Raw genomic sequence first — 15,658 nt, 5'->3', positions numbered from 1 at the left:
AAATACATAAATGTGTCATTATTTCAGAAATACATTTATCTATAGGATATTAAAAAGTCATGAATATCAGCAATGAATTGAATCTTTACAGTTCATTACAAAATTATGTTTAGAAAATTACTTTTATGGTGTGGTGTATTATCACAACAATAGCATGAAAGACTAGTAAGTAACCTTCAATATTTCCTTAAAAGTAAGGCCGAGGATAACTACTTCTTATTTCCTTTATTTAAAGAGCCTCCTGGTCCCTGGGGTAACCACAGAAGGTGCCAGACAGAAGGTACGCCGAGGATTTTGGATCAACTGTTGAGTTGGTCAAGATTTACAACAGTTTTCAAGTTCAAATTGGTAACAGAGAGCTGCTTTACATAGATTCTTCATAATTTTGATTTTCAAAATACTTCAGAATCTTTAATGATGTCTAATGCCAGCAAACTTACTGAGCAACAAATCACTCAGACCACAGATCCATTGGAAAAAGATAATCTGAAGGATGATGAACTAACTGCTGACTTAGAAAAAAGGAGCAGAAGTGGTATAATAAATGAGCCAATAAGCAAAGTTCTAAAGAAACCTCGTTCGTCAACACGCTTTTCTACATTTGGCAGTACCAGCTCAATGAATGGGCAATTGCAGAATGGAAGTATTTTGGTATATGGTAAAGAATCAACAGCTGTTCAAAACAGTACTACCTCAAAGCATAAAAAAGTCTCTCATATGCTAGACAAATCTGACAGATCACTGGAAAGCGCATCAGAAGTACAGAATGAAGTACACATTGCTTCGTCAGATCTTCAAAAGCAGGTGGAACCTGAGCATATTTTCCTCTCAAGTGAGCGAGAAGCTGGCATTTCTGACATGGAGGTAGTATCTGCTGCTGAAGCAATAAGCAGTCCTGTTGATTTACCCTTCATGAGTGGCATTCCATTGAATCCAGGTGTTTTTATTATGACTCCTGCTGGGATATTCATGGCAGATAGTGCGCTTCAAATGGCCGGTCTGGTAGAATATCCATTGCAGAATGACCTTGCTTCAGCCATTCATTCTGGAAAAAAGAAGAGAAAGAGATGCGGCATGTGTGAGCCCTGCAGAAGAAGATTAAATTGTGAGGAATGCAGTAGCTGTAGAAATCGCAAAACTGGCCACCAAATTTGCAAACTGCGGAAATGTGAGGAACTTAAAAAAAAACCAACAGCAGCATTGGAGGTAAGGATAACTCTATAAAGGTTTTTGTTCAAATTATTTTTTCTGCAAAATGAGAAAATCAGCGTAAAACAATTCAAAATGTTTCCATGTATGAGGAGAAATATTTTTTAATATTATGAAATGCTGCTTTTTATTGGTTATGCTTGATTGATTTATGCAATCCTCAGCATATTGGGATTGTGTTTAGTATCTTAAGTATATCTCTGACAATTATATAATTGTAATTATTATACAGTATATACCTTTTAGGAGCACAAGTTCTGCTTAAGTGAAATCTTGATTCTTTCATGCATTTGTGCAAAAGGCAAGATTTTTGTTTCCAGGATTTATTTCAGCTTCTGTAAAACCAACTTGTTTCCTTGAGACCTGCAGTCTGGACCATTAATTAACAATTATTGATCCACAGTCATATAAGGTATTGAAAAAAATCCTGAATGTTATAAACAACTCTTCTTTAGAAGATAAGGACAAATAATGTCCTTTCACTCAACATCAACCATTGGTTTCTTGATGCTACATTGTTATATCTATTTGTTTGGTAGGCATTTTTTAATGAAGGTACTATGTTTTAAAGGTCTATTTATTTGTAAGCGTGTAACTAAAGATTAATTTGACATGTGGCAAGTCTTACTTCTTTTAATAACAATGGAAACTGCAATTCCAAAAATAGAAGAGACATGCAGTATGTTGGGGAATTGCACTTGCTATTAAGAAAATTTATGATACATACATGAGTGATTTAAAAAAATGTTAACAGTTATCAATCCCTATCTTCCAGGCTTGCAGCCACTCTTATTGCACAGGTTTCTGTACCCTTCTCTTTTTGTCATTCAAGTCTCTGTTTTACTTTCTAGCTGTATATTTTGATGTTTGTTTCATATCTTCTGCTGACATGTTCTCATTTGGATTCAAATCACAGAAGGAAATCATTTTAACTTTGGAAAACAGTGTAAAACAAGTGACATTGTAACATCTGGAAAAACTCAGCAGGTCTGACAGCATCTGTGGAGAGAAAGACAGAATTAACGTTTCGAGTCCGTATGACTCTTCTTCAGAACTAAAGAGAAGTAAAAATGGTGGTGAAATATATACTGTTTAGGGGGGGGGTCGGACAGGTGAAACCAGATAGAAAGCCAGCAATAGATGGAGGCAAAGGGGAGATTGCGAAAAATGGCATGAACTAAAGGTCAAATGGGGTGTTGATGGTGGTGATACTGGCTAAAGGAGGTGCTAATGGTGACATTAAGAGTAGAAAGCAGGATGAGCAAGCGACGGATGGCCCTAATGAGGGTGGGATAGGCAGAGGGAATGGTGTGGGAGAAAAGATCAAAATAGGCTAAAAGGTAGGGATAAAACAATGAATGGAAATAAATTTTAAAAATAATAATAATAGAAATAGATGGGAATAGAAGTATATATATAAAACTTAAAAAATAAATATTTGAATAAAGGGGATCAAAAAGGGAAGAGGATGGAGGAGAAAGTTCATGATCTGAAGTTGTTGAACTCAGTGTTAAGTCCGGAAGGCTGTAAAATGCCTAATCGGCAGGTGAGGTGCTGTTCCTCCAGTTTGCGATGAGCTTCACTGGAACATTGCAGCAGGCCAAGGACGGACATGTGGGCATGAGAGCAGGGTGGTGTGTTGAAATGGCAAGCGACAGGAAGGTCTGGGTCATGCTTGCGGACAGACCGAAGGTGCTCTACAAAGCGGTCACCCAGTCTCCGTTTGGTCTCTCCAATGCAGAGGAGAACGCTTTAGGAGCATCAAATGCACTAGACCAAATTGAGGGAAATGCAAAGAAGAAAATGGTCTCTACAGAATGCCGATGGAGGGGGTGAAGAGAAGATGTGCTTGGTGGTGGCATCATGCTGGGATTGGCAGAAATGGCGGAGAATGATCCTTTGAATGCGGAGGCTGGTGGGGTGAAAAGCGAGGGAAGGGAAGGGAAGTGTTAGTGATGGACCATGTGAAAGTGCCGCTTTGTGCTCTCATCTGGACCTGGAAAAATTTATTAATTTTGCTTCCAATTTCCACCCCTTCATCACTTTCATATGGTCCACAAACAGGACTGTCCTGGTAGATTGATCATGTCAGCCTGTTCCTGCCCCATGGAACTAATTTCTTCCTGTCTTGACTCTGTTCTCTGTCCCCTTGCCCAGTCTCTTCAGACCTACATCCGCGATTCCTCTAATGCTGTACATCATATCAACAATCTCCAGTTCCCCTGGCCCTAACCGCCTCCTTTTCGTCCAATCCTTCTACACCTGCATCCCTCACCAGGATGGCCTGAGGGCTCTCTGCTTCTTCCTTGAACAGAGGTCCAAACAATCACCATCCACCATCACTCTCCTCCATCTGGCTGAACTTGTTCTCTCACTGAACAATTTCTCCTTAAACTTGTCTCACTTTCTCCAAATAAAAGATGTGGCTATGGGTACCCGCATGGGCCCCAGTTCTGCCTGTCTCTTTATGGGGTATGTGGAACATTCCTTGTTCCAGTCCTACCTAGGCCCCCTCCCACAACACTTTTTCGGTACATGATGACTGTTTCGATGCCGTTTCATGCTCTCGTCTGGACCTGGAAAAATTTATTAATTTTGCTTCCAATTTCCACCCCTCATTCACTTTCACATGGTCCATCTCCGACACTTCCCTTCCCTTTCTTGACCTACCTGTCTCAATTTCTGGTGATAGACTGTCCACCAATGTTTCAGGACACCCTGGTCCACTCCTCCAACACTCCCAACACCTCAACCTCCTCCCATTGCACCTTCCCATGCAATTGTAGAAGGTACAACATCTACCCCTTTACCTCCCCCCTCCTCCCTGTCTAAGAGCCCAAACATTCCTTTCAAGTGAAGCACCGCTTCAATTGTATTTTCCTCAATTTGGTCTACTGCATTCGATGCTCCCAGTGCGGGTTCCTCTACACTGAAGAGACCAAACGCAGACTGGGTTACCACTTTGCGGAACACCTTTGGTCTGTCCACAAGCATGACCCAGACCTTCCTGTTGCTTGCCATTTCAACATACCACCCTGCTCTCATGCCCACATGTCCGTCCTTGGCCTGCTGCAATGTTCCAGTGAAGCTCGACGCAAACTGGAGGAACTGCATCTCACCTTCCGATTAGGCACTTTACAGCCTTCCGGACTTAGTATTGAGTTCAACAACTTCAGACCATGAACTCTGTCCTCCATCCTCATCCCTTTTTGATCCCCTTTTTGATCTCCTTTTTTCAAATATTTATTTTTAAATTTTTATATATGTATGTGTATATATATATTCCCACCGATTTCTATTATTATTATTTTTAAAATTTATTTTTATTCAATGTTTTATCCCCACCTTTTGGCCTATTTTGATCTTTTCTCCCACACCATCCCCTCCACCCACCTCACCCCAACTCGGACCATCTGTCGCTTTCTCCTCCTGCTTTCTACTCTCAATGTCACCATTAGCACCTCTTTTAGCCAGTATCACCACCATCAGCACCCTTTTGACCTTTTGTTCGTGACATCTTTCGCAATCTCGCCTTTGCCTCCACCTGTCACTGGCCTTCTTTCCAGCTTCACCTGTCCCTCCCCCCTTAAACAGTATATATTTCACCACCATTTTTACTTCTCTTTAGTTCTGAAGAAGAGTCACACGGAGTCGAAACGTTAACTCTGTCTTTCTCTCCACAGATGCTGTCAGACCTGCTGAGATTTTCCAGCAATTTTTGTTTTAGTTTCTGATTTCCAGCATCTGCATTATTTTGATTTTATTTTATTATATTGTAACATCTGTTCTTCATACGTGTGTCAGGATTGAAGTCAATGGAATTGAAAATTAAGAGAGATGTATAATGGGTGGCCAATCCAATAGCATCCTTTTGTATTATTGTTCAAAGTCACCTGGTCCAATAAAATTCTTTTAGGAAAGGAATTCTGTTATCCTTACCTGGTCAGGCCTATATGTGACTCCAGACCCACAGCACTATGGTAGACTCTTAACTGTCCTCTGAAATGCCATAACAAGCCACTCAGTTGTACCAGCTGCTACCAAAAAAGCACAATAAAACTAAAACAGGACAGATTATTCAACCTTGACCTGGGCATCTGATTCAGATACAATAAAGGCACACTCAGCTCCGTCAATCCTACAACACTCCTCACCAATATTATAGGGATTTGTGACAAAATTGGGAGAGTTGTCCCAGAGATGTGTCAAGCAACAGCTTGACAGACAAAAGCAAAATACCAGGAGTCCTGGAAACCTGGAAAAAAAAACCCCAGAAAATACTGCAAAAAACTCAGATCAGGCAGCATCTGTGGAGAGAGAAACAGAGCTAATGGGCAGAATTTTCTGCCTGCCGGGAGGGCACGCCCGACCCAATCTCCGGCAGGCGGGGAGCTGATCCCCGCCAGAGAAGTGGGCCGTACTGCCTTTTTATGTGGGCGGGCCAATTAAGGGCCAGCCAGCATGACGTCTGCCATATGCACTTCCTGTCCAGGCGGGGGGAGGGATTCCACAAAAGTGAGAGTGCGCTCTTTCACGCAAGCTCACGAAAGAGGCTAAGTGCTGCCTCAGGGAGATCACTGACCGTTTTAAAAACGTTAAAAGTACAAAAAAAAATCCTCAACATGTCCCCCTCACGTGACAATGTCACATGAGATGGGACATGTTCATAATTTACACTAAAACTTTATTAAACTTTTAAAATCTCTACATGAAACCTCATCCTGTTGGTGGATGAGGTTTCATATTTTTCCTATTGCCCGCTGGGGCTCCTGGTCTGCCCGCCAACCTAAAGGCAGGTCCTTTAATTGCTTTAATGATCCTGTCAATGGCCTCAATTGGCCATTGACAGGTCGGCGGGCTCACCTTCCTGAAAATTTAAATGGGTCTCTGCCCGATGTCATCCTGCGTCATTTTATGTGTCGGCGAGTGGGCCCCACTCCCTGCTCGCCGACGGCAAAATTCAGCCTACTGTTTCTGTTCGATGACTTTTCGTGACATAAGGTCATAGAAATAAAACATGCCTGTTTCTCTCTCCCCAGATGCTGCCTGATCTGCTGTGTAACAGCCTGGCATAGTCATGCTCAGACAATCATATCTTTCAGCCAATGTTCTTTCTCCTCTATGACCATCTCTGGGTCTGTCCTGTCCCAGCAGTAGGACAGACTCACCAGAGGTAGGGGCACAGTGGTATACAGTAGTCAGTAAAGGCTCACCTTTAACTCTACACCTTATGAGGTTTTGTGGCATCAGGTCAAATGTGGACAAGAAAACCTGCTGATCACTATCTGTTGCTGCCCCTCAGCTGATGAATCAATATTTCATCATGTTACAAACCACTTGGAAGGGCACAGAATGTAAAGAATGGTGGGTGGGCTTCAATGTCCATTATCAAGAGTGGCTTGGTACCTCCACTACTGACCAAGCTATCTTGAGTTCTAAAGGGAAAGCCTGAGCCTGCAGCAGTGGGTGAGAGATCTAACCCCAGGGACAAAACCTGCTTGACCTTATCCTCACTGGTCTACCTGTTGCATGTGTATCTGTTCATGACAGTATTGATAGGAGTGACCACTACACAATCCTTGTCGAGACCAAGTCCTATTTCCACACGGAAGACACCCTCCATCATGTTGTTTGGCACTAGCGCTCTGCTAAATAGAATAGATACAGACAGATGTAGCTGCCATGAGGCAAATGTGTTCCAACACAACCTGTAACTGCATGGCCCACATATCCCTCACTTTACCATTACCATTAAGCTAGGAGATCAGCTCTTGGTCGATGAAGATTGTAGAACAACATGCCCAAGGTGGCACCTAGCATACATACAGATGAGGTGCCAATCAAGTGAAGCTGACAACGCAAAACTACATACATGCTAAACAGCAGAAGCAGCATGCTATAGACAGACCTCATAACCATTGGATCAAATCAAAGCTCTGCAGTCCTGCCGTAACTAGTTGTGGATAGTAGTGAACATTTAAACAACTAACAGGAGGAGGAGGCTCTGTGAACATTCCTTGATGATAATGATGGGGCCCATCATGTGAGTGCGAAGCACAAAACTGATAGGTTTCCTACCATCTTTAGCCAAAAGTGCCGAGTTGATGATCCAACTTTTCCTCCTTCTCATCAAGACTAGTTCTCAACCAAATCAGTTCATTCCGGCTGAAAGCAAGAAACAGGTGTCTGGGCCCAACCATCAATGGCCTTCCCTCCATCATTGGATCAGGAGTGTTTGCTAATGACAGCACAGTGTTCAGTTTCATTCAGAATTTCATGGATAATAATGGAGCTGTCCATGCTGGCATGCAACATGACCTGGATAACATTCAGCTTTGGTTGATACGTGGCAAGCAACATTGGTGCCACACAAATATGACCATCTTCAAGAGAAAGTCAAGCCACCTCCCCTTTACATTCAATTGCCATTGTCGAATTCCCCACCATCCATATCATAGGGATCGCCATTGACCTGAAACTTAACTGGATCAGCCACATAAGTACAGTGGTTACAAGAACAGGCCAGAGGCTGGGAATTCTGCAGCAAGTAAATCGCCTCCTGACTTTCCAAAGCCTTCTCCAGGGACACAAGTCATGGATGTGATGGACAACTCTCCATTTGCCTGGTAAGTGCAGCTCAAACAACCCTCAAGAAGTTCAACATCATCCAGGACAAAGCAGCTTATTTGATCAGCACCCAATCCACCACCTTTAATCCCTCATTCCCTCCACTGCATTGCAGCAACTTGCCTTGGCTTTTTCTGCAACACCTCCCAAACACGTGACCTCTTTATCCTTAGAAGGATAAAGGCAGCAGAAGCAAAGGAACACCACCACTTGCAAGTTCCTCTCCAAGTTACACACCATGCTGACTTAGAAATATATCCTCGTTCATTCATCATTGCTGAATCAAAATTCTGCAACTCCCTACCTAACATCACTGTGGGAGTACCTTCACCACACAGACTACTGTGGTTTAAGAAAGTCGCTCATCACCACCTCCTCAAGGATAATTAAGGATGGAAAATAAACGCTGGCCTTGCCAGCAATTCCCAGATTTTATGAATGAATAAAAAATATTATTTCCCCCAAGGATTGATAATGTTCAGTGACAAGAGTAGTGTCCTAGTTCATGATCCTGGAACAAGTAGGATGTGTTGTGCATTTACCAATTATATTCACTCTTTTGTAGATATTATTGCACAATTTTACTCGCATAGCTTCTGGAGTAAGGTAATTTTACAAAGAAATTAAAGCACATGATATACTGGATAATACTAGTGCTGTGTGGTCATGGTGGCAAACACATTGATGCTGTGACATGCAATAATGTGCAGTGTTAGGACAAGGATTCTTTATGATTCTTCCACTTAGTGATCTCAGTACGGCCACCTGTAGAGATATCAAACATAGCAGAATTTCCAGAAAGGAAAAAATGCAACATAGAATTGAACTGCCACAGTAGTAAATGTGAGGAGGTTGATTATTATATGTGTGCCAATGCATTCAATCGACGATGTAGTGTGACAAATTGGAGTGTAAAAAAACCTGTAAATGTTTTATTTTTACTCCTATGAACATAAATGTTGGCTCATAACACTTTTGCGTTGTGTGTCAAATTCTATATCATTGTTTTATTTTAAGAGAATTCAAAGGAAATTGTTTATAAATTGTACTAATGCTTTTATTGACTAATAAAGTAATAATAAGCTAATTAATAACTAAATAATTATATTTAGGGGTCGAGTTTCTGCGCTGGGCGCAATCGGCAATCCAGGCACAAGCTGCGCCCAAATTTGTGCTAGTTTTGAGAAGTTTCTTTTTCCTCCTGTTTCCACTCAAACTCATTTGCATATCACCAAATGTAAAATCTGCCTTGAATCAGTGCAATCAGAAATTATTTAGAATTAAACAAAAATAAAATTTGCTTTAAAAATATTTCTTAATTTATTTGAGTGTTAAGTTGATTTATATGGCTGGATATGTGCTACTCACAAATAATCATTATCATTTTTATTCAGTGTCTAGTCACAACTTATGAGCAACCCATTTTTAAGTAACTTTAGAAAAAAATAGACATAATCATTTGCTAGTTATAATGCGTATTCAGTTCCCTTGTAAATTTTAAATATATATATTCAAAAGCTTACCAGCTTAATTTTAAGAGCCTCTTCAAAGGTTCGCAAACAAATGCATTTAGTAGGAATTAGCAATCCTGATTAAATCAACCTGGAGGCAGGCCAGTTTTGTGGACGGGGCTGGTTTCTGGCATGATGTTTTTTAAACCAGTGCAAAAGTTTGCAGAAACTTGATTTATACTGAACATAATTTACGCTTGAAGGTCCATAATCTTTTGCACTGTTTTGGTTGACTGGGTGAATTGCACGGACAAAGCACCACAATCTACAAGCAACTCCGGGTCCTAATCACTGTTGGTGGAAATTTACTGGAAGCCATGGGCTAACATAGTTATGTCATGTTTAACCAGATTTTTAAAACCAAAATTAAAGACAAGCTGTTTTAATGCAATGGTTATATTGCATTTATGGTAAATTTAAATAAAGATGGTTTGAAAACTTATACTTCTCAATTTCCCTGACACTGTTGTACTTGATTTAAGGAAAGTGCTGACCAGTTTATATACATTGTGGTAAATCCTATATTTACTTAGTACTGGGCATCTCTAAATTATTATGTTTCATAATTGAGCATTCCCTGGTTTAATACTCAAGTATTTTGGTACTTGTAGTATAGTAGTAAAAGAGATTAATTATTATTACCAAGCTTTGTACCTGTGAACTCAGACTAGTTGACATGTTAAGGAATGGTGAAACTTGGTTGTTGTAAAATATGTCATTGAAAATAAAGCAATTGTTGTGTGAAGCAACTGAATTTTATCAATGACTTACAAATCTTTCACAATACTGCTCTTTACTATTGTAAGGCTATGAAACTCTTGTCACCTAATCATTCATTCTTAGAAAATAGTTCACTTTCACAAAAAAGGCCTTCCCTCTCCAATGTTACCTCCTATTAACGATAAATGGGGCAGAATTTTGGACTTGATAAGTCTACTTCTTACTGTCTTTATTTTAGTTTTGTTGCTGTTGCTATTGGCTCAGTGAGTACAGAAGACAGAAACTGGAAACAAGCCTTAGTCTGTGCTGAGTCACCTTCAGCTGATTTTTAGTGAGTGTACTCCAGTTAACTCCAAACACTCTTGGGTTAGAGACAGGAAATCAAACCTCTGTTGGGATTGCATGTGGGTGGACATTTGGTGAGGTCTGGATCAGGCTCAGCTTTAGTACTTCTCGTGATTGAATAGTCCACCAGCTTTCAATGTTAAAGCACATGCACCAAATTTAGTAACTTAGACAAGGTGCTAAGGGCAAAGAGAAATCTGAGGAGGCATCTCTTTCAAGGTGGAAGGTGGAGAGGGGAGAAATTGGCAAGAAAAAAAAATCATTTTTAGGCAAACTTGAGCATTGCTTGCCTGCAGGTATTTTTCGCACCTTGAAATTTGTTATATGAAACTTGTACTACTGATATTAAGCTAATGCTAAAATGAAATTATATTACATTATACTAAAGAAGTGATGCCATTATGATAAAGAACCTCTTCAGTGGTGTGACACAATCAGTGCCTCAACAGCGTTATTGTATTGTTTATTGAATCTTTACTATCTTTTACATTACAATTAGGAGTAAAACTTTAGAAATGCATGCAGCAATAAATAGACATCAGATATATTAAGAGCTTTCCTTTGTGGCTAACTTTGCAAAGTTTGAATAATATCTTTACAATAGGCTGTTCCAGGAACTAGTGATGAAAATGGTGATGCTGGCCCTTTTAAATAGACGGAGAATGTTTTTCAAGCAGGCCCTAGCAGGGTCAGCTGTTTCTATTTACAGTAAGGAAGCCGCAGCCTGAATGAATTAATTATAGAATATTTTCATAACACATTTGATATAGATCACTAACTATTCAGCTTTTAACTTGACACTTATTTGGTAGTTTGAGGACACAGTATATCAGAAAATGAGCAAAATGTTCCAAACAAAACTCAAGTCCAGCCTGAAATTAGAGTTTGTTCCATTCTTCTGCTTATCGATAATTTGGACTCAAATCTCTGAATCAATTCATCATCAACAAAAGAGGGAGAAATAGGCCAATCTATTTCAACACACAGTTTACAGATGACTATTGATATACATTACTCTGCTGTTGTCTAAAGAGCAAACTCACTATTAAGGCAATGGAAGGCCAGACAGCCAAAGTTCTGGCTGTGCCCTTGATATCAGTAACATGCAGCATTCTGCAACACAGTGCTTCAACATGCTTTTTAACGATATATTTGGGCAAACGTTATTTGGCATTGGGATTTAGTGCCCGTCATGGAAGATAAATGTCTTCACCTGTGTGGCATTTGACCCCCACGGAGGGGTCACCTTGACAGGTTATCTCTTGGGTAAGTACAATGTTGTTGTTACATAACTATCACTGAAATGTAGGGGACACCTCATTAGAAGAAAATAAGTGAGTTACTCAATGTTTTTCTCCTTTTATATTTTAATAAAGATCTTTGAAATGTTTGTTCTATGTTCCTGGATAAATTAAAGATTGAACAACATCAGTTTGGGTTGGAAGTATGTTTGATAGTTGGACAATTTATATCAGTTCTTCAGGACTGCTATTGGTAGGTAAATTGCTTGCTGAACATACAGGCTACAAATAACAAGGATTATTGTTGGTGAAATCAACTACAGTTGAAACTGCATGTATGCAAGCCTGATTTAAAGAAAACTGTTAAAGCTGCTCTGTGTGCTACTGTGCTCAGGTAGCCATTTTACTATGGTTAGGTTGGCATCCCTGGGATATGGACAGGAAAACGAACCTGGATTGTTGCGTGCTTACCATTGATCTCGGAATCAAGTATGTGTGCGTTTACAGTTATTAGTTTGGTGGGGGAGTGCACGTTTAACTGTGATTGCTCCACAAACTGCAGACACCCATTGACTAAGCTCTTAAATGAAGAATCTTCACTTTGACAAGGTACAGAGTTCCTACCTTCAATCAAATGCACACCTCTCCCTGATATAAGACACAGCTTCCTAAGAGGGGAGAAGATTGGAAGCATTTTCTTGGTGGTTACAAAATTTCACTTCTACCAGAAATTGTAGGTTCTTTTTCCCATTCTAGTCCTTGGAGTTTTGAAAGAAGGAATGCTTATCAATAAAGTGCAAGTTGGTTGAAGGTCTGGTCCACTATCTGGTTTCCCACTATGGGACATTAGTGGCAGCCTGATAGAAGCTGATCTTTGTACAACAGATGAATAAATGGACACTCTGAGTCATTGTAGCTATAATTGGACAGGAGGTCAGCTGAACATTGTGTTTAGACATAATGCTATCCATATATTTAATACAGAATTTAAAAAAAAATTATCAGCAACCCAAAAAATAATATGGGCAGAATTAGCGCCTTTTTTTCTGGTGGAGTTAAAAGAAAGTGATTGCTATAGTCTGTCAAACATTGGAAAATAAATGAAAATGGGAAATTTGTCAATAGTGAATTTGCTAGTAAATAGTGGAAAAGTAGATGATTATTCCTTGTTGCTCAGTCTAGAGTAAGTGTATCAAATATACTAATTTGTTTTTTATGTTGTAAAATCTAGGTGGTTACTCAGAAATAGTTTAGTCACCCTGATATAATCAAGCCTAATTTTGTTAAAACCTCTTGCCCTTAAGGTATTGAAAATAACAGGATTTCACTTTGCAGTGCTAAGAATATTACATGCAGCCTGTTAACAGTTAAGACTGATTATTTCTTATATTAAGTAATTATGTCCCTCTTTTTTTTCTGTTTTTAGAAGGTGATTCTTCCTTCAGGAGCAGCATTTCGATGGTTCCAATAGATGTGAGCACGCAATTCCCGGAGTTGTGTCATTAAGTGCAATGTGTCTGCTTGCTTGTATTGTCTCAGGCAAACATTGTCGGCTGAAGTAAATGGACGCACCCTGTGTTTTCTTAGAACCAAAACTCTCTTTCTGCAACTTTCATTCCAATTTTTATGGAGGTGAATTTTATGTTGTAAGAATGAATATCTTTAGTCATTGTACAATGTGTCAGTGCTATTACAACAAATCTGTAAATTGCAGTACCAAGACAAAATGGGCACAGTATGGACAATCAGATTTTATTTGTTTGATGTTGATGTCTGTTGCGTATATTGGAAAGTGCTAGGAGTGTTTAGAAAGTTAATTTTACAGATATCTTTTAAGACTAGTTGACTGAACACACTGTTCTAGACATAGCACAATGGTTAAATTACATGCCTTTTCCAATCTACCTTTATTCTATATTTTAATGCATATTTCCCCAGCTGTCATTAAGTTGATCGTTGTATCATGGCACCTCTTGACATTGTAGTCTTGGACACTTAAGTAGACACTAGAATATAATTTTCATAATTTTGTTTATAAACATAATTTTTGTAAATTGCTGAAATAACATCACTTTTGTGGTGGTCAATAAGCCACTGGGTTTTCATGTGAAATCACCAGCTTCACACCTATTGCATGGTGCATTTTGTAATGATTTGGCTGTTTTTGGCTGTTTTGTGTAGAAAATTAGTGGTTTTTTTTGTGTGTCAAATTTCAATTTGCAGCTCATAACCTTGCATGTGGCACTTGACATCCCTTGTGATGAGCAGACCGATTTCTGGAAATGCTATTTAGGGAGGTTAGCGTTTCATGAAATGGCAAACTTTGTTACTTCTGGTATAAAGATACACTTAACACAATTGTTTTAATTGCCTGCAAAAGAAAATCAGTGCCCCAATGATACCTAGGCATGGTGGACCACAAGAATCCCACGTTTGTGAAATCTTTCAAACCTCATGGCTGTTGAACCATAAAAGCATGGCATTTTAGGGGCACAGAATATTACAGAAATGGTTTAAAAGTGACCAAGGAATCAAGGTTCTATACTTGAGGGGAAAAAACCTTTTTCAGCAATGGAATACTTTTCCTGCCAGATAAATTGTATTTTGTTGATTGATTAACATAGCAGAGAATGGTATTTATGTTTATACAACTTCTGTGGAAAGGAGAAAGAACTGCAGTACTTTGAAACAAAGGATGCACACATTGGCTGTAATAATAGTAGCCACTTAATAGCACCTCACCAAATTGAGCACTGAACCTCTAACGTATTACCATTCCTCTCCGCACAAAAGTACATGAAAACATATACACAAAAAATAATTTCAAATAAAATATATGGTTTAAGCTGTATTCACTCTGCAAGTGTAGGATTCATGTGACCTGATTTAAGCTTCATGCTGATGCCCAGTTTAAATGTAAATCCAGAGGTAGGGTACAACCTGATTCTAGAACAAGGTGGAGTGAAATTCTGTGGATTGGGCGGTCTTATACTTGACACCACATGGAGTGTAAATTCACTGCAATGGATCCCCTGCCTGGGTGCTTTGTAAATCTACTTTACCTCAATAAAAAGTTTAGAGAGAGTTTTCCCCCTCCTTGTTTCTTGACATTCAAATTACTGGTTCTTGTGGGAGAACCCTGCTCATTTGTCTATTCAGACGTGCACAGCTCTCATACAGAACAGTTGAAGTTCCAGCCAGGCAGAAGCCAAGCAAAGTAAACAGGAGTTGTGAACAAGTGTGCATGATTTAAACACACCCTTTAACGCATGCATTTATGCTACTTAAAATTTACAGAGCCAAAATTTCTTCTTGAAAAAGCACTGATCTCTGTAAACATCTTCTATCTGAAACACTGGTGGTGGGGTGGGGGTGGGGGGGTGGGGGGTGGGGGTAGTAAAAATCCTTTTGGGAGGTAGCACAAAATGGGCAATAGCAAATGGATTGGAAACTAAAATCAGGTGGAGTGTAAAACAGGCTGCAGATCCGCCATCGTCCATTTTGTTCACCCTCCCAAGAAAAATTGCACACCCAGGGAGTCCACATGGATGACATCAGTCACTTTTGTTTCGTATGTTTAAAGTAAAAACAGATCTCTGCCTGACAGGCATTACAAATGACTGCTAAGCTGCACTGGTGAAAATTAGTTCTGACAAGAGCCAAGCTCTAGACACAGTTAACCTGTGATAATTCCAGTATTGTTGCTGTGTCACGTCTGAGTTTGCTTTTGTTATACTTTTTGAATAATATAATATTGGACACCAAAATATGGTGAATGTGTTTGTTTCCCAGAAACAAACATGTTTTAAAATCCTCAAAACAAGCAAGAGAAAAAAAAAGAATGGCTGTTGTAATACATAGATTCTAAAGAATGTACATGTTTTTCAATGATTTATATGAGTCGATACTGGTTCAGGGTGAATCATATGACAATGTGCAAGAATCTGTAGCTATATAGACAGGATTCAAGCTACTTTGAAATAATCACTGTTTTAGGGCCCTTGG

The 15,658-nt window shown here is 39.5% G+C and overlaps 1 protein-coding gene across 3 annotated transcripts in view; it reads left to right on the top strand.

Annotated features, from left to right (window-relative positions):
• cxxc5a (CXXC finger protein 5a) overlaps positions 1-14,981 on the top strand; it is a 32,521-nt gene extending 17,540 nt beyond the window's left edge. For all 3 annotated transcript variants that reach the window (XM_041192900.1, XM_041192902.1, XM_041192901.1), the window contains 2 exons: positions 236-1,206; positions 13,080-14,981. In XM_041192900.1, the coding sequence (XP_041048834.1) occupies positions 415-1,206; positions 13,080-13,124 (837 nt within the window). In that variant the 5' untranslated portion in view covers positions 236-414 and the 3' untranslated portion in view covers positions 13,125-14,981. The remainder of the gene's footprint in view (positions 1-235; positions 1,207-13,079) is intronic.
• Positions 14,982-15,658: the final 677 nt, after the last annotated feature.

The sequence above is a fragment of the Carcharodon carcharias genome, chromosome 8 (assembly GCF_017639515.1).
Source record: "Carcharodon carcharias isolate sCarCar2 chromosome 8, sCarCar2.pri, whole genome shotgun sequence".
In the NCBI taxonomy this organism is placed as follows: domain Eukaryota; kingdom Metazoa; phylum Chordata; class Chondrichthyes; order Lamniformes; family Lamnidae; genus Carcharodon; species Carcharodon carcharias.
This window is presented reverse-complemented; position numbering and strand designations above follow the sequence as displayed.